The 12,652-nt window shown below is 43.5% G+C and overlaps 1 protein-coding gene across 1 annotated transcript; it reads right to left on the bottom strand.

Annotated features, from left to right (window-relative positions):
• Positions 1-4,088: 4,088 nt before the first annotated feature.
• Positions 4,089-12,106, bottom strand: ZIM2 (zinc finger imprinted 2; the record flags this gene model as incomplete). Its single annotated transcript, XM_037062337.1, is given in 3 exon segments — positions 4,089-4,918; positions 9,371-9,463; positions 11,974-12,106. Coding segments are annotated over 3 exon segments (1,056 nt in total), but the record flags the coding sequence as incomplete, so codon positions are not given.
• Positions 12,107-12,652: the final 546 nt, after the last annotated feature.

Below are 12,652 nucleotides of genomic sequence, written 5' to 3'. Positions count from 1 at the left end.
CTGAAGTTTTAATATGCTTAACATTATTTGTTTAGTGAGGGAAAGAAGCCTAACAAACTACTTCGTCTGTAGCTGCTTCCAGGCCTGACTTCAGTCCTGGGTTCACAGTGAAAATTCTTTAAGAAGGGAAAGAAGAGGTGTGCGAGAGAGTTGAGCAGTTCAGTTGTTCCCTAGAGAAAAAAAAATCAGCACAACTTTTATACTTTGCTGGTATGAGGTCAAGGGTGTTTCCAAGGCCTTCAACATGCACGTACTTTTTGGCCTAGGAATCCCACTGCTGAAAACTTTTCCTTAGGAAACAGGAACATAGGTAAAGAAATTAGAGCAAATTGATAACAGAAACTCTAAGGCCCAAGAGAGAGCAGGAAGTGTAACTACAGCAGCAACATACACAAAGGGGTAAATTATCAGCCACCCATTTCCAACCCTAAAAGCCTGGCAAAGTAAATGAGGACACAGACACAGACCTTAAAGATGAAACTGAGGGATTTATTTATGGATATGGGAAGACATTCATTATATATTAGAATAAAAACAATTTTCAAAAGTGCTAACAGTATGATACTATTGCATAAAAACATCTTTATCTTTTTTACAGATCTATGCAGAGAAAAAATGGATAATTTTATACCCTTTTTAGAAGTATATCTAGGAAAGGGAAATACAAGCATTCAAAGAAAACCATTATTTTCTAATCTTCAAGGAATATGCACTACCTGCATAATCACAAAAAAAATGCTTAAAACATGAGTGTTTCTAAAGAAGAAAAAAAAACCCTAAGAGCAGTGGCTAAACTGTCAGATATATAAGGAACTGGGTGGGAAAAGCAGGGAGGTGGAAAAGCATTACCACTGGAAGCCATGGTGTTGGCAAGAAAAGCAGCAAACCAAGGGTCAAAGGAACAGGCTGGGTGTCCACCTCGCAGTCCGGCCAAGTGTGTAAAATGTGGAGGCAGCGTCTTCCATGTGTTCCCAACAGTCCTGGGTGACAGGCAGGTTAACTAAGTATCCCTGTTGTCACTGCTGCCATGTGTGACAGGAAAGAAGCATCAGAATAGAGTTAGTTAAGGCTGATGTTTCCTGGCTTTCTCTAGCTAAGGCTCCTCAAGAAACCTGATGCCCCAGCCTAGGGTCCTCATCCATTCCTCTTAAGGAGTCTCTACCACCTCTTAATGAAAGTGTCTGAAGAGCAAGCAGAAGTGATGGAGTGATGTAGAGAAAAGTCTGGAAGAGGTAGGTGATGAAAGGGGACTACTGCAGCTGGCCCATGAAGAATCCAGTGACGGCAGAAACTCTGAAACCTCATTGCTGGAGACTGGGGCACTGGCCTGGAGAATGACCTCAAAAGGCTGGCCCTCAGGGAAAAGCCAATGCCGTGTGCCTCCTGATGGGGTCTGATATAAAACATACAAAACCACCTAGGAGGTGTTCTTGCCAAGGAAGTTGAAGGTCAATCTAAGTCTCCAGAGTTTAGAGCTAACTTCCACTGACAGAAAATACAGAGGAGAGAGGAACAAGCTTAAGGACACCACAGAAAGTAAAGAAATTTAGAGTAGGGGACATTCTACAGAACAAGTGGCTAAGTTTCTTCCAGTATAACTTGCATAATCACACAAAACTTGAAAGGAAATAAAAGTACCAGAATAATGGTTGCCAGGGCTGGAGGGGGGCGGAATAGAGAGTTATTGTTTAATGGGTACGGAGTTTTCATTTTGCAAGATAAAAAAACCCTGGGGATCTCTTGCACAATGTGACTATACTTAACATTACTGAGCTGTACACTTAAAAATGCTGAGATGATCAATTTTATATTATGTGTTTTTTATCACAATTTAATGGTAATGGGGAAAATGTAATAAAAAATAAAATAAAATAGAATTATGACAAAAAAATAACATTATTTTAAAATGAGTGCTTCTAAACTTAAAAAATTAAACCTAGATATAGGAACATACCAAAAACAGTTAGACATATTAAAAACTGGGTAGGGAGAGGAGAGAATTATATCTCTACATTATCCTCAGGGTCACATAAAACATTAAAAAACTGAGAGGAGAATGCTTTAAGTTAACAGAAACTCAAGAGATCAGACAACCAAATGCAACCTGTGGACCATGTTTGGATCCGGATTCAAATGAGCCAACTGCAAAAAATAACCCATCTTGGAGATTGATCAGGGAAATCTGATTATGGCCTGGGTAAAACCCTTTGTTTGAGATGATTTAAAATTTTCCTTTTGCCCTGGCTGGTTAGCTCAGTTGGTTAGCGCATCATCCCAATATGCCAAGATTGCAGGTTCGATGCCCTGTCAAGGCACATACAAGAATCAACCAATGAATGCACAAATGAGTGGAACAACAAATTGATGTTTTTCTCTCTCTCTTTCTAAAATCAATACATTTTTTTCTTTTTAAGTAGAGGTATTGAGGTTTAACAAAATAGAGGTAAGGTAATTGAAAGAAAATGTATTCAGGTGGGATGCTAAAATGGCAAAGGGAGAAATGAAACAACTGAGATTAATAATGATACCATGAAAATAAGGGGATCTCACATGACAGTGATGAGTTAGAAACCATCCTAAAGGCAAGAAGTGGGGTGGCGTAGTGAGCATTCATTTGGCTGGTGTAGGCTCTGACAAGTCATATTTGTTCTTAATTTCATGACTTTGGAATCACCCATCATAGATCAACCTCAAAAATGACTGTATGAGGAAAAGCAGGGCAGTGAATAGCAAGAGCGACAACCCACACTCCTAGGCAAGGAATCAGGCCAGGGAATCCAGGCCCAATGTTTGCTATGGATCTTTGTATTTGACCACCATTCAAGTCAGTGATGGAAAGCTTTTGACACTATAGTAATATGCTATGAAAGAGATTTTTAGTGCAATTGAGGACTCCTACCTTTAAAGGAGTGAAGTATGACCAGCATAGGATTAGGATTTTAGGTGAAGTTGGTCTTGCTGATGATGTAAGAGCTCAAGAAGGCAAAAATATTGCTTCCAAATGAAAATTTTAAAACGGAGAGAAAAGGAAAAGAAGAAACTCCAACCCCTAAAAGAAGCAACCACAGACAACTACCCCCCAAACCACCCCAAACCAACATATGATCAGTAACAACTTTATGATCTAGAAGAAAGGGTTTTGCAAAAATACACTCCCCTGAATTAGTGTCTCCAAAAGTCATCGTCTAATCCTAAATTGTGAGAGAAATGGCTATCAACACTTCACCCTAAAAGAGTTTTTGGACTTCTGATACTGTAAGTGCCTCATCTGATTTAATGTGAAGCAAGAGCAGTACTTAATGACGAAGGTGCTGTGGTTAGCATAGAACTGTGCCTTTTCTTTAGAGAGGATATGGCAGAAATAGAAAAGAAATGAAAAAAAAACCCACTCTGGATTTAGGTTCCTGTTCCATCACTTACAACCTAGGTCAAATCAACTAACAACTTAGGATTTCAAGTTTGCTTTATCTGTAAAACAGAATAAATATCCTCACTAGGAATACCACGACATTCCTTATAAGATCAAATAACATATGTGGCAATGTTTTGTGAATTATGTGGTACTGTGTAAATATATTTCTGATTGAATCAGTTTTGTGGATGGATCAATACAAGTACACTCTGAAAATCTTTTCACCATGTCCTGTTCTGACACATCCCATGTGGTGAAAATGTATGCAAACACTTCTATAAAAACTCAGGCAACGGATCACCTGTCTGGAGCCCAACTGCTGGGCACAAGTTTTTGTGTCAGGTTGTCAAAATCAAGGTTCTCTATTCTATGAATACCACTAAAGAACGATGAACTCTTAGATTCTTCCCCATGTAACAAAAATATTCTTTGTGAGTTTTTTGGCCCATGTGACTACTGATGCATGTGTTAAACTTCCTTTTGCAAGAAGATTGTTACACATCCTTGCAACCATTCCTTGTTTTTTGACCACACAATGACGAACTTTCAAGTTGTTTACAAAGTATGAGGGCTGGTGGAACGCGTTCTCACATTCGGAGCACACAGAGGGTCTCTCTCCAGGATGAAGCCAGAAATATTGCGAATGTTCTCTGAAGGTTTCTCAATAGCAATTGCACTAACTGGATTTCTCTTGAGAATGGAGTTGATAATGTTGAGTGAGTTGTGAGGGTCGGCTGAAACATTTCCCACACAGCTGACACTGGAAGGGCCTCTCTTGTGCATGAATCCGATAGTGTTGAATGAGTTGCGAACTCCGACGGAAGGCTCTGCTACAGTCACAACACTGATGGGCTCTCTCTCCGACATAGTCATGCCTTCGCTGATAGCGAATTAAATATGTCTTTCTGCGGGGAAACCCAGGTGGAAGGGCTTTTGCTGACTTGTGATCTTGGAGATGCTGAAAAAGATGGTCATCCTGGATAAAAGCTTTGCCGCACTGGACACATTCATAGCAGTCCTCCTGACTATGGATTCTCACACGGCCACAGATACTTACACGCCGAACGAAGGACTTTCCAGGGGACTTGTCACCAGAATGAGCTCCCAGGTGTCTGGTGAGGTATGGCATGAGGTAGAGGGCTTCTCTACATTGTTTACCTTCAGAGGGTTTCTTGCCAGTATGGATCTGCTCACGTTTCTTGCAGGCCATTTGGGGACTAAAGGTTCTTTTGCAAAATTCACATCTGTTGATTCTGGGCTCTTGGAAGAAAGGCTTGTGGACCACTGGTGGGGGACTGGTGCAAGTCCCAGGGTCAGTGCATTCCTGGGAATCTGCTCCTGGAGGGCCTGCTGATTGCTTAGCAAGATTTGAACTTCTCTCAAAGTCATCTCTGTCAAGGCTTACTTCTTGAGCGAGGGTCTTGGGCTCACTCACGGTTCCAGAGCTTACAGGTTTCTCCTCGTTGACCTGACACAAATCCTGTCGATTAGCAGGAGAAGACTCTCCTGTGTGTCCTACATGCCAGAAGTTACCTATTTCCAAATCTTCCATTCCTGCCTCCAAGGATGATTTTTCTACAGGCTGGCTTTGCTTTGGAGTTAGATCTTTGGTTTCAGGTCCTCTCTCCCAATCTAAAAGAAACGTAGAAGGTTCTCTACTCTAACTTACATAGATACATCTTTATAGCAGAAACAGAAGAAAGGGACCAAAAATAACAGAACAGATCTTGGGCAATTGGAAAGGATTTAAATGTTTTGCTAAAAGTTTGTATTTTCTTTTAGAAAAGTAAGAAGCTCGCCAAACGTTTATGCTTTATAAAGGTAACTCCCTAGGCAGGAAAGAAACTGAAGCCAAGAAAATCAAGTACAGGATTGTAGATTAGAAGAGACAATAATGAACACAGTGGTCATCTCCCAGCAGACACTCAAAATACGTGGGCAGGGTAAGAAAACAGACTAGGAAGTCATCGGGAGAGGCGGGTAATGACCCAGCACAGTGGATTCAATTTTTTAAAATGGTCTTTAAGAAGCCCTTACTGACTCCTCTGTTTCCTTGCCCTGCTGTAGACCAATGTTCTAGCATGTTCTGCTGGTCCCCTTTCAGAGAATATACCACAATCCTGAGCACCTTATGACCACAGCTCCAGCCTCCCTCAACTTTGGCCTGGCCAACTTTAGCAGCCTCCGTACTGGTTCCTCTTCTGGTCCTTCTAAAGCCCATTTTCTATAGATCAGCCAGAAAGATCTTTCCAGAAGAGAGCTGCCAAAAAGATTGCCCCAGGATAATGTAAATGGACTATATTTTTGCTGTATGATATAGCAGCCACTGGCCACACGTAGCTAATGAACACTTGAAATGTAGCTGGTACTTGAAAGGAACTAAATTTTATATTTTATGTAATTATGATTAGTGTAAATTTAAGTAGCCACATGTAGCTAATGGCTGCCACAGCAGATATCACAGTTCCAAGGTGTCAATAATGCTCCTTCATTCCCTAGCTCCAAACCTTCGGTACCTTTTTGACATCTCACTTGGAACAAGATCCACATCCCTTACTGTATCCCTTCCTGGGCTGGCCCATGACTACTTCTGTGACTCATCTCTTATCCCCTCCTCTTCACTCAGACCATATCACTCGTCTTCCTGTTTCTAAAACACCCAAGCTCATTCCAAACTCAGGGCCTCTGTACTGCTATTCTCCCTGCCTGCAACACTCTTCCTCAAATTACTACCTGACCCCACCTTGTCCCATTCACACCTTGCTCAGTGGGTTCGTTCCTGACTCTCCCACTGTAAACAGCCTCCCAGGTCACTCTGTCTGCTGTACACTCATCTATTATTTGTTTCTTCATAACCAATCATCCTCATTAGACCACCAGCCCCACATTCTGCCTTGTCTGTTACTATATCCACAGAACCTAGGAAAGGGCCTGGCCCACCACAGAGGCTCAATAATTATCTGTGGGATTACTGAAAAAATCAAAGAAAGAATGAACAAATTAGAGTTCTGGCCAAGATGGAGGCATAGGCAGAAACCTTTGGTTCCTTGCACAACCAAAAGGAGGATAACAACCAATCTAAAAGCAATAAACAAGCAATAGAGTCAGAAAATCAAACTGCATGGAACTCCAACAACCAAGGGATTAAGGAAAAAATCAACCCGAACAACCAGACTGGCAGCGCCGCAGCGCAGCAAAGAGGGTTGCCCTGCCCAGGTGCTACCTAAGGCCCCGCACCTTACAACTTATCAGCCGCACCAAGACAAAGAAATATGGCCCAAATGGAAAAACACAGCAAAACCTCAGAACTAAGAGATGAGGGGACTGACAACCTATCTGATGGAGAATTTAAGGCCCTGGTCACCAAAATGCTCACAGAACCGATTGAGCTTAGTCAAAAAATGAAAGAACAAATTAAAGATAATCAAAATGAAATTAAGCAAAACATTCAGGGAACCAACAGTGACAAGAAGGAAACCAGGATTCAAGGCAACGATTTGGAACAAGAGGAAGAAATAAATATCCAACTGGATCAGAATGAAGAAACAAGAATCCAAAAAAATGAAAAGAGCCTGAGGATTCTCTGGGACAACCTGAAATGTTCCAATACCCAAATTAGAGGGGTACCAGAAGGAGAACAACAACAAGAAATTGAAAACTTATTTGAACAAATAATGAAAGAAAACTTCCCCATCTGGTGAAGGAAATAGACTTCCAGGAAGTCCAGGAAGCCCAGAGAGTCTCAAAGAAGTTGAACCCAAAGAGGAACACACTAAGCACATCATCATTAAGTTACCCAAGATTAAAGACAAAGAGAAAATCCTAAAAGCAGCAAGAGAAAAGGAGACACTTACCCACAAAGGAATTCCCATAAGGCTATCGGCTGATTTCTCAAAAGAAACCTTATAGGCAAGAAGGGGCTAAAAAGAAGTATTTGAAGTCATGAAAGGCAAGGACCTACATCTAAGATTACTCTATCCAGAGAAGCTTTCATTTAGAATGGAAGGGCAGATAAAGTGCTTCCCAAATAAGGTCAAGTTCAAGGAGTTCATCATCATCAAGCCATTATTATATGAAACATTAAAGGGACTTATCTAAGAAAAAGAAGATCAAAAGTATAAGCAATAAAACGACAACAAACTCACAACTATTAACAAATGAAACTAAAAGAAAAGAAAAACAAAGAAAACAAAAACTAAGCAAACAACCAGAACAGGAACAGAATCAGAGAAATGGACATCACACAGAGGGAGTTCAGTGGGGAGGAGGAAGGGAGGAATGGGGGGAAAAGATACAAAGAAGAAGCATAATTAGTAGGCATAAAATAGATGGGGAGAGATAAAAATGGTATAGGAAACAGGACTCAAAGAACTTATATGTACAACCCATGGACATAAACTAAGGGGGGGATGCTGGAGGGTTGGGGGGCAGGGTGGAGAGGAGATAAAGGGGGAAAATTGAGAAAACTAACTGCAATAGCATAATTAATAAAAATGAATGAACAAATACTTAAACAAAAGAATGAACAAATTAGAGAAAAGACAAGAAGACAACGAACGAAAAGAGAGGCAGGTAGAGGAGTCCCCTTGGCCACTCCTGAATTTTTGTTTGGGTGCCCATTTCTCCGCCCACCCAGGAAAAGGCAGGAGTGTTGTGCTGACTAGCACTGCACCAGGCACAGCTCCAGGTTCAGGAGTGGGATGCGGCCCAACATGGAACACTGAGAAANTTCCCCTCTAAAGATACATAAATAAATAAATTTTAAAAAAATAAAAAATAAATAAAAGCTATCTCATAGAATTTTAAAAAAATGAATGAACAAATACTTAAACAAAAGAATGAACAAATTAGAGAAAAGAGAAGACAACAAACGAAAAGAGAGGCAGGTAGAGGAGTCCCCTTGGCCACTCCTGAATTTTTGTTTGGGTGCCCATTTCTCCGCCCACCCAGGAAAAGGCAGGAGTGTTGTGCTGACTAGCACTGCACCAGGCACAGCTTCAGGTTCAGGAGTGGGATGCGGCCCAACATGGAACACTGAGAAATGAGGAGGGTGTGTCAATAGCTTCTAGGAAAAAAGCTTCCTCACTCTTAGAAGGCTTCTTGGACACCTGCTCTCTCTCATCCTCTCTTTGGATGGGAACAAAAAGTATGGCTAGGATTTGTTGGCAGAGTGAAAACAGAAAGTGAAACTGTATCTGATAACCTGATAACATCCCAGTCTCTAAATCCAACCATCCCTGAAGGGGCCAGCATTGAAGCTGACAATCTCTCCATTCACGCCAGTTTGGGTTTACTTTTCTGCTAACAGCAACTGAAGGACAATTATGATTCTGGTTGACACACATGAGGACCCAACTCAAAGGAGAGGATTTCATAAAAATGGTAAACATTATCACCCTACAGCCATAGAGTTTGGAGAAGGCAAAGTCTAGACGGCTCTTGTCCTCACTAGGGACCTTTAGGGGAAGTTGCACGGCAAGTGAGAAAGAGGGTAGTTAGGAGGTGGAAACCAGGTGTGGGGTGAAGGAGGGGAGAGGGAAGGGAGCCTGTGAGTGTCAACAAGTTTGAGGAGCTGGAAATAGCAGTATCACACCATAGTTTCTGGCTGGTCTCAGCTAAAAAGGAAAGACCTATGATTTCCAGTTGCAAAAGCAAAGGCACAGATGAATGGAGGGCTTGGGGCACTAGAGAAAATGGAAACTGACTTCCCCGCAGCTGGGCAGGGTGGAACTCACCCTGCAAGAAGAGACGAGCTTCAGAAATGGGAGGAAAGGAAGTACTAAGCACGCACAAGGCAGTGACGCCTCTGGGGAGGAGAGCTACTACCAGCCTTCTTCCTGATCTCAGTGGGTTCTGAAGATCGTTTCCCCACTAACAGCACCGGCCCATCCCCGGACTGACTGGAGGTGTTGTGGTCCCATGACTTCAGTCTCCACAGGCTTACCCTGTCCTACTCACCTTGACCTGTCTTTGTAGCACTTTCTTCCTGCATCACACAGGACTCCTCCTCCTCCAGCTGTGAAACGATATCCGGTTTAGAGAACTGGTATCCTGAAGAAGAAAAAAAGACCTGTGACTTGGGGGTTCTGTCCTAAACCCACGGCACTTCCCAGCCTGGGCTCTAAAGGCTGTGATGACAAGGAAGGTGCCAATCACACAGGAGAAACGGAAGCCTGTTTCTAACAAGTGTGTCCCCAGGAGACCTTGGGCAACGTTTGGAGACATTTTCGTTGTCACAACTCTGGGGGAATGAAGGGGTGCTTTTGGCATCTAGTAGGTAGAGGCCAGGGACTCTGCTCAACGTCCTGCAGTGCACAGGATGCCCCCACAACACAGAAGGACTTGGCCCAAATGTAAACAGTGCCAAGGTGGACAAACTCTGGTCTAGAGTAAAAGCTCAGAAGGGGGCTTGAAGGCAGCATGCCAGCTCTCTGCTTCAGCTCAGGGGTCCGATGTTGGAGCTGCTCAAAAGGGAACAGCACAGGGTTCTTTCCCTCCTGTGATAACCTTCATTACCTGGACTATATAATGCTTTCTCCGACCCTGCCCTCCCTCCCAACACTACGTCTGTGTTTCTGTGAACTCCCACCATTTGCATACCACCTACTACAGCCCGAATGTTGGTACCCTCCCCCCCACACACCAAACTTCGTATGTTGNGCCCCCACAACACAGAAGGACTTGGCCCAAATGTAAACAGTGCCAAGGTGGACAAACTCTGGTCCAGAGTAAAAGCTCAGAAGGGGGCTTGAAGGCAGCATGCCAGCTCTCTGCTTCAGCTCAGGGGTCCGATGTTGGAGCTGCTCAAAAGGGAACAGCATAGGGTTCTTTCCCTCCTGTGATAACCTTCATTACCTGGACTATATAATGCTTTCTCCGACCCTGCCCTCCCTCCCAACACTACGTCTGTGTTTCTGTGAACTCCCACCATTTGCATACCACCTACTACAGTCCGAATGTTGGTGCCCCCCCCCACACCCGCCAAACTTCATATGTTGAACTCCTATCCCCAATGTGGTGGTATTGGGAGATGGAGCCTTTGGGAGGTTCTTAGGTTGTGAGGGTGAAGCCCTCATGAATGAGATCAGTGCTCTTATAAGAGGCCTCACAGGGCTCCCTACTCCCTTCCAGCATGTGAGGACCCAAGGAGATGCCTGGACCTGGAGGATAGTCCAAGAGGAGTCTCTTTCTCACAACTGACTGAAGGATTACTTCATGCTGTCCACGTGCCACCTAAAACAATCTCCACTATAACCCACTGTACTCACACCACACTTAGGAAGGCAATGTCCTGGATAACCCTAACCCCAAGCTTTAAGTGATACAAGAAGCCAGAAATGGCTCCAGGTCACTACATGAAGGCTAAAGATAAAACTGATTTATTCTGTCTATGTTAAGTCATAAATGCGGTAACTGAGAGAAGAGTCGTGTTGGAAAAGGCACCCCATCACGCCTTTTTTGTGACAAATAAAGGTTCAAATTACACACACTGGTGCCAGGTGTGAGGGGAGGCGCTTCTCTCTCCCCACATAGGTCTCTGACTTCACAAGCATAAGAGCATCATCTTACTGTCAGTGGAATGGTGGCTGGACTTGATTTTGTTTCTCAGAAGAACTGAGGCCTGCCACCCCCACCCCTAAGCCACTGAAAAGAGGAGGATCCCGGACTTGGCAACAGAAAGCTTGTGGGAGAGGTAAACAACCTTGCCCTCGGATGTGAGAAGAGACTGGCAACCTCTGACTCTTTCACATCAGGCTAGTACAGGCCTTTGGAGCTCCTGGAATTTTTGGCAATTCCTTCACCCACTTTAAAAACATCACTGTGAGCCCTAGCAGCCAGGATAGTGGACTAGAATACGTTCGCCTGAACAATGATGACTTCACTGTACTAGTCAGTGGGGGCGGTAGACACCATTGAGTGAGCATGTGTGCTACATGCTGTTGAGTGTGTGTACTGTGTGACTATCTCATTCAAAATGACTGAGCAAGTACAGCAATAAATCCGCATCAAATTTTGCATTAAGCTTGAACATTCCTCCACAGAAACTATTCAGATGACTCACAAGGCCACAGCTATGGGCAACTTGGTGATTAACAGCTTCATCACAACAATGAGCCCGCTCACGCCTCACGTCTCATGCAGAGTTTTTTTTGGTGCAACATCAAATCACCCATGTGACTCAGCTCCTCTACAACCTACATTTGGCACCCTGCAACTTCTGGCTTTTCCCAAAACTAAAATCAGCTTTGAAAGGGAAGAGACTTCAGACCATCAATGAGATTTAGGAAAATATGACAGGGCAGCTGATGGTGACCGGGAGAACTGTGTGAGGTCCCAAGGTGCCTACTTTGCAGGGGATTGAGGGGTCACTGTCCTATGTACAATGTTTTTTGTATCTTCTCCAATAAATGTATCTGTTTCTCATATTACATGGCTGGATACTTTCTGGACAGACCTCTGACCTGGGTTGAGACTCACTGACATGGTGAACCACTCTGACTCATGGGAGGACACAAAGAGTTGAGAACTGCACCCCAGTACCATGGAGAAGGCAGGCTCACCCACAGAGACCAGGTTCTGGTAATTCTCCAGGGTCACCTCCCGGTGGAGTTTCCTCTCAACAGCAGTAAGAAAGGTCAGTTCCTCCAGGCTGAAGTCCACAAACACGTCCTGGAAAGTCACCAACTCCTAAAACAACAAAAGCCATCACAAAAGCTCAGAATCCAGAAGTCATCCCAGGGAGTGGGAATGGAGCCTGGTGAGAGACAACTGACCATGAAGCTGACACTGAGACCAGCAGAAAGCTTCTAATCCAAGGGTTCTGATCTGGAGGCTACATGGACCTGGCAATGTACCTTTATCTTGTAGTCTGAGAGAAGGTAGGACATTTTTAAGACAGCTCCTGTGGCCAGTCACTACAAGTTTGGCTTGGAGGAATACCTCAGCCTCAGGAATCAGAGGGAGCCGAGTTGAAATTCTAGCTCAGGTTCTGCCGTATAAGCTTTGTAAGTGTGAATCAGGTTAAGTATACGTGGAACAGGTTAACAGTGATCGATCCATAACACACAGAGAGTTCATAAATATGAAGGGCTAGTCAACCTTATTAATAAAGGAAGGGAAATGCAAATCACAATAACACAGTACCATTTTATACCCTGACACTCAGCTGACAGAAATTAGGAAGTCTGACAGTACCAAATATCTAGAACATGGACCCCCAGGACCTCTTATAAGATCCTA

Source organism: Sturnira hondurensis, unplaced genomic scaffold, assembly GCF_014824575.4.
Source record: "Sturnira hondurensis isolate 20B ecotype Veracruz unplaced genomic scaffold, ASM1482457v3 Scaffold0013943, whole genome shotgun sequence".
Taxonomy (NCBI): domain Eukaryota; kingdom Metazoa; phylum Chordata; class Mammalia; order Chiroptera; family Phyllostomidae; genus Sturnira; species Sturnira hondurensis.
This window is presented reverse-complemented; position numbering and strand designations above follow the sequence as displayed.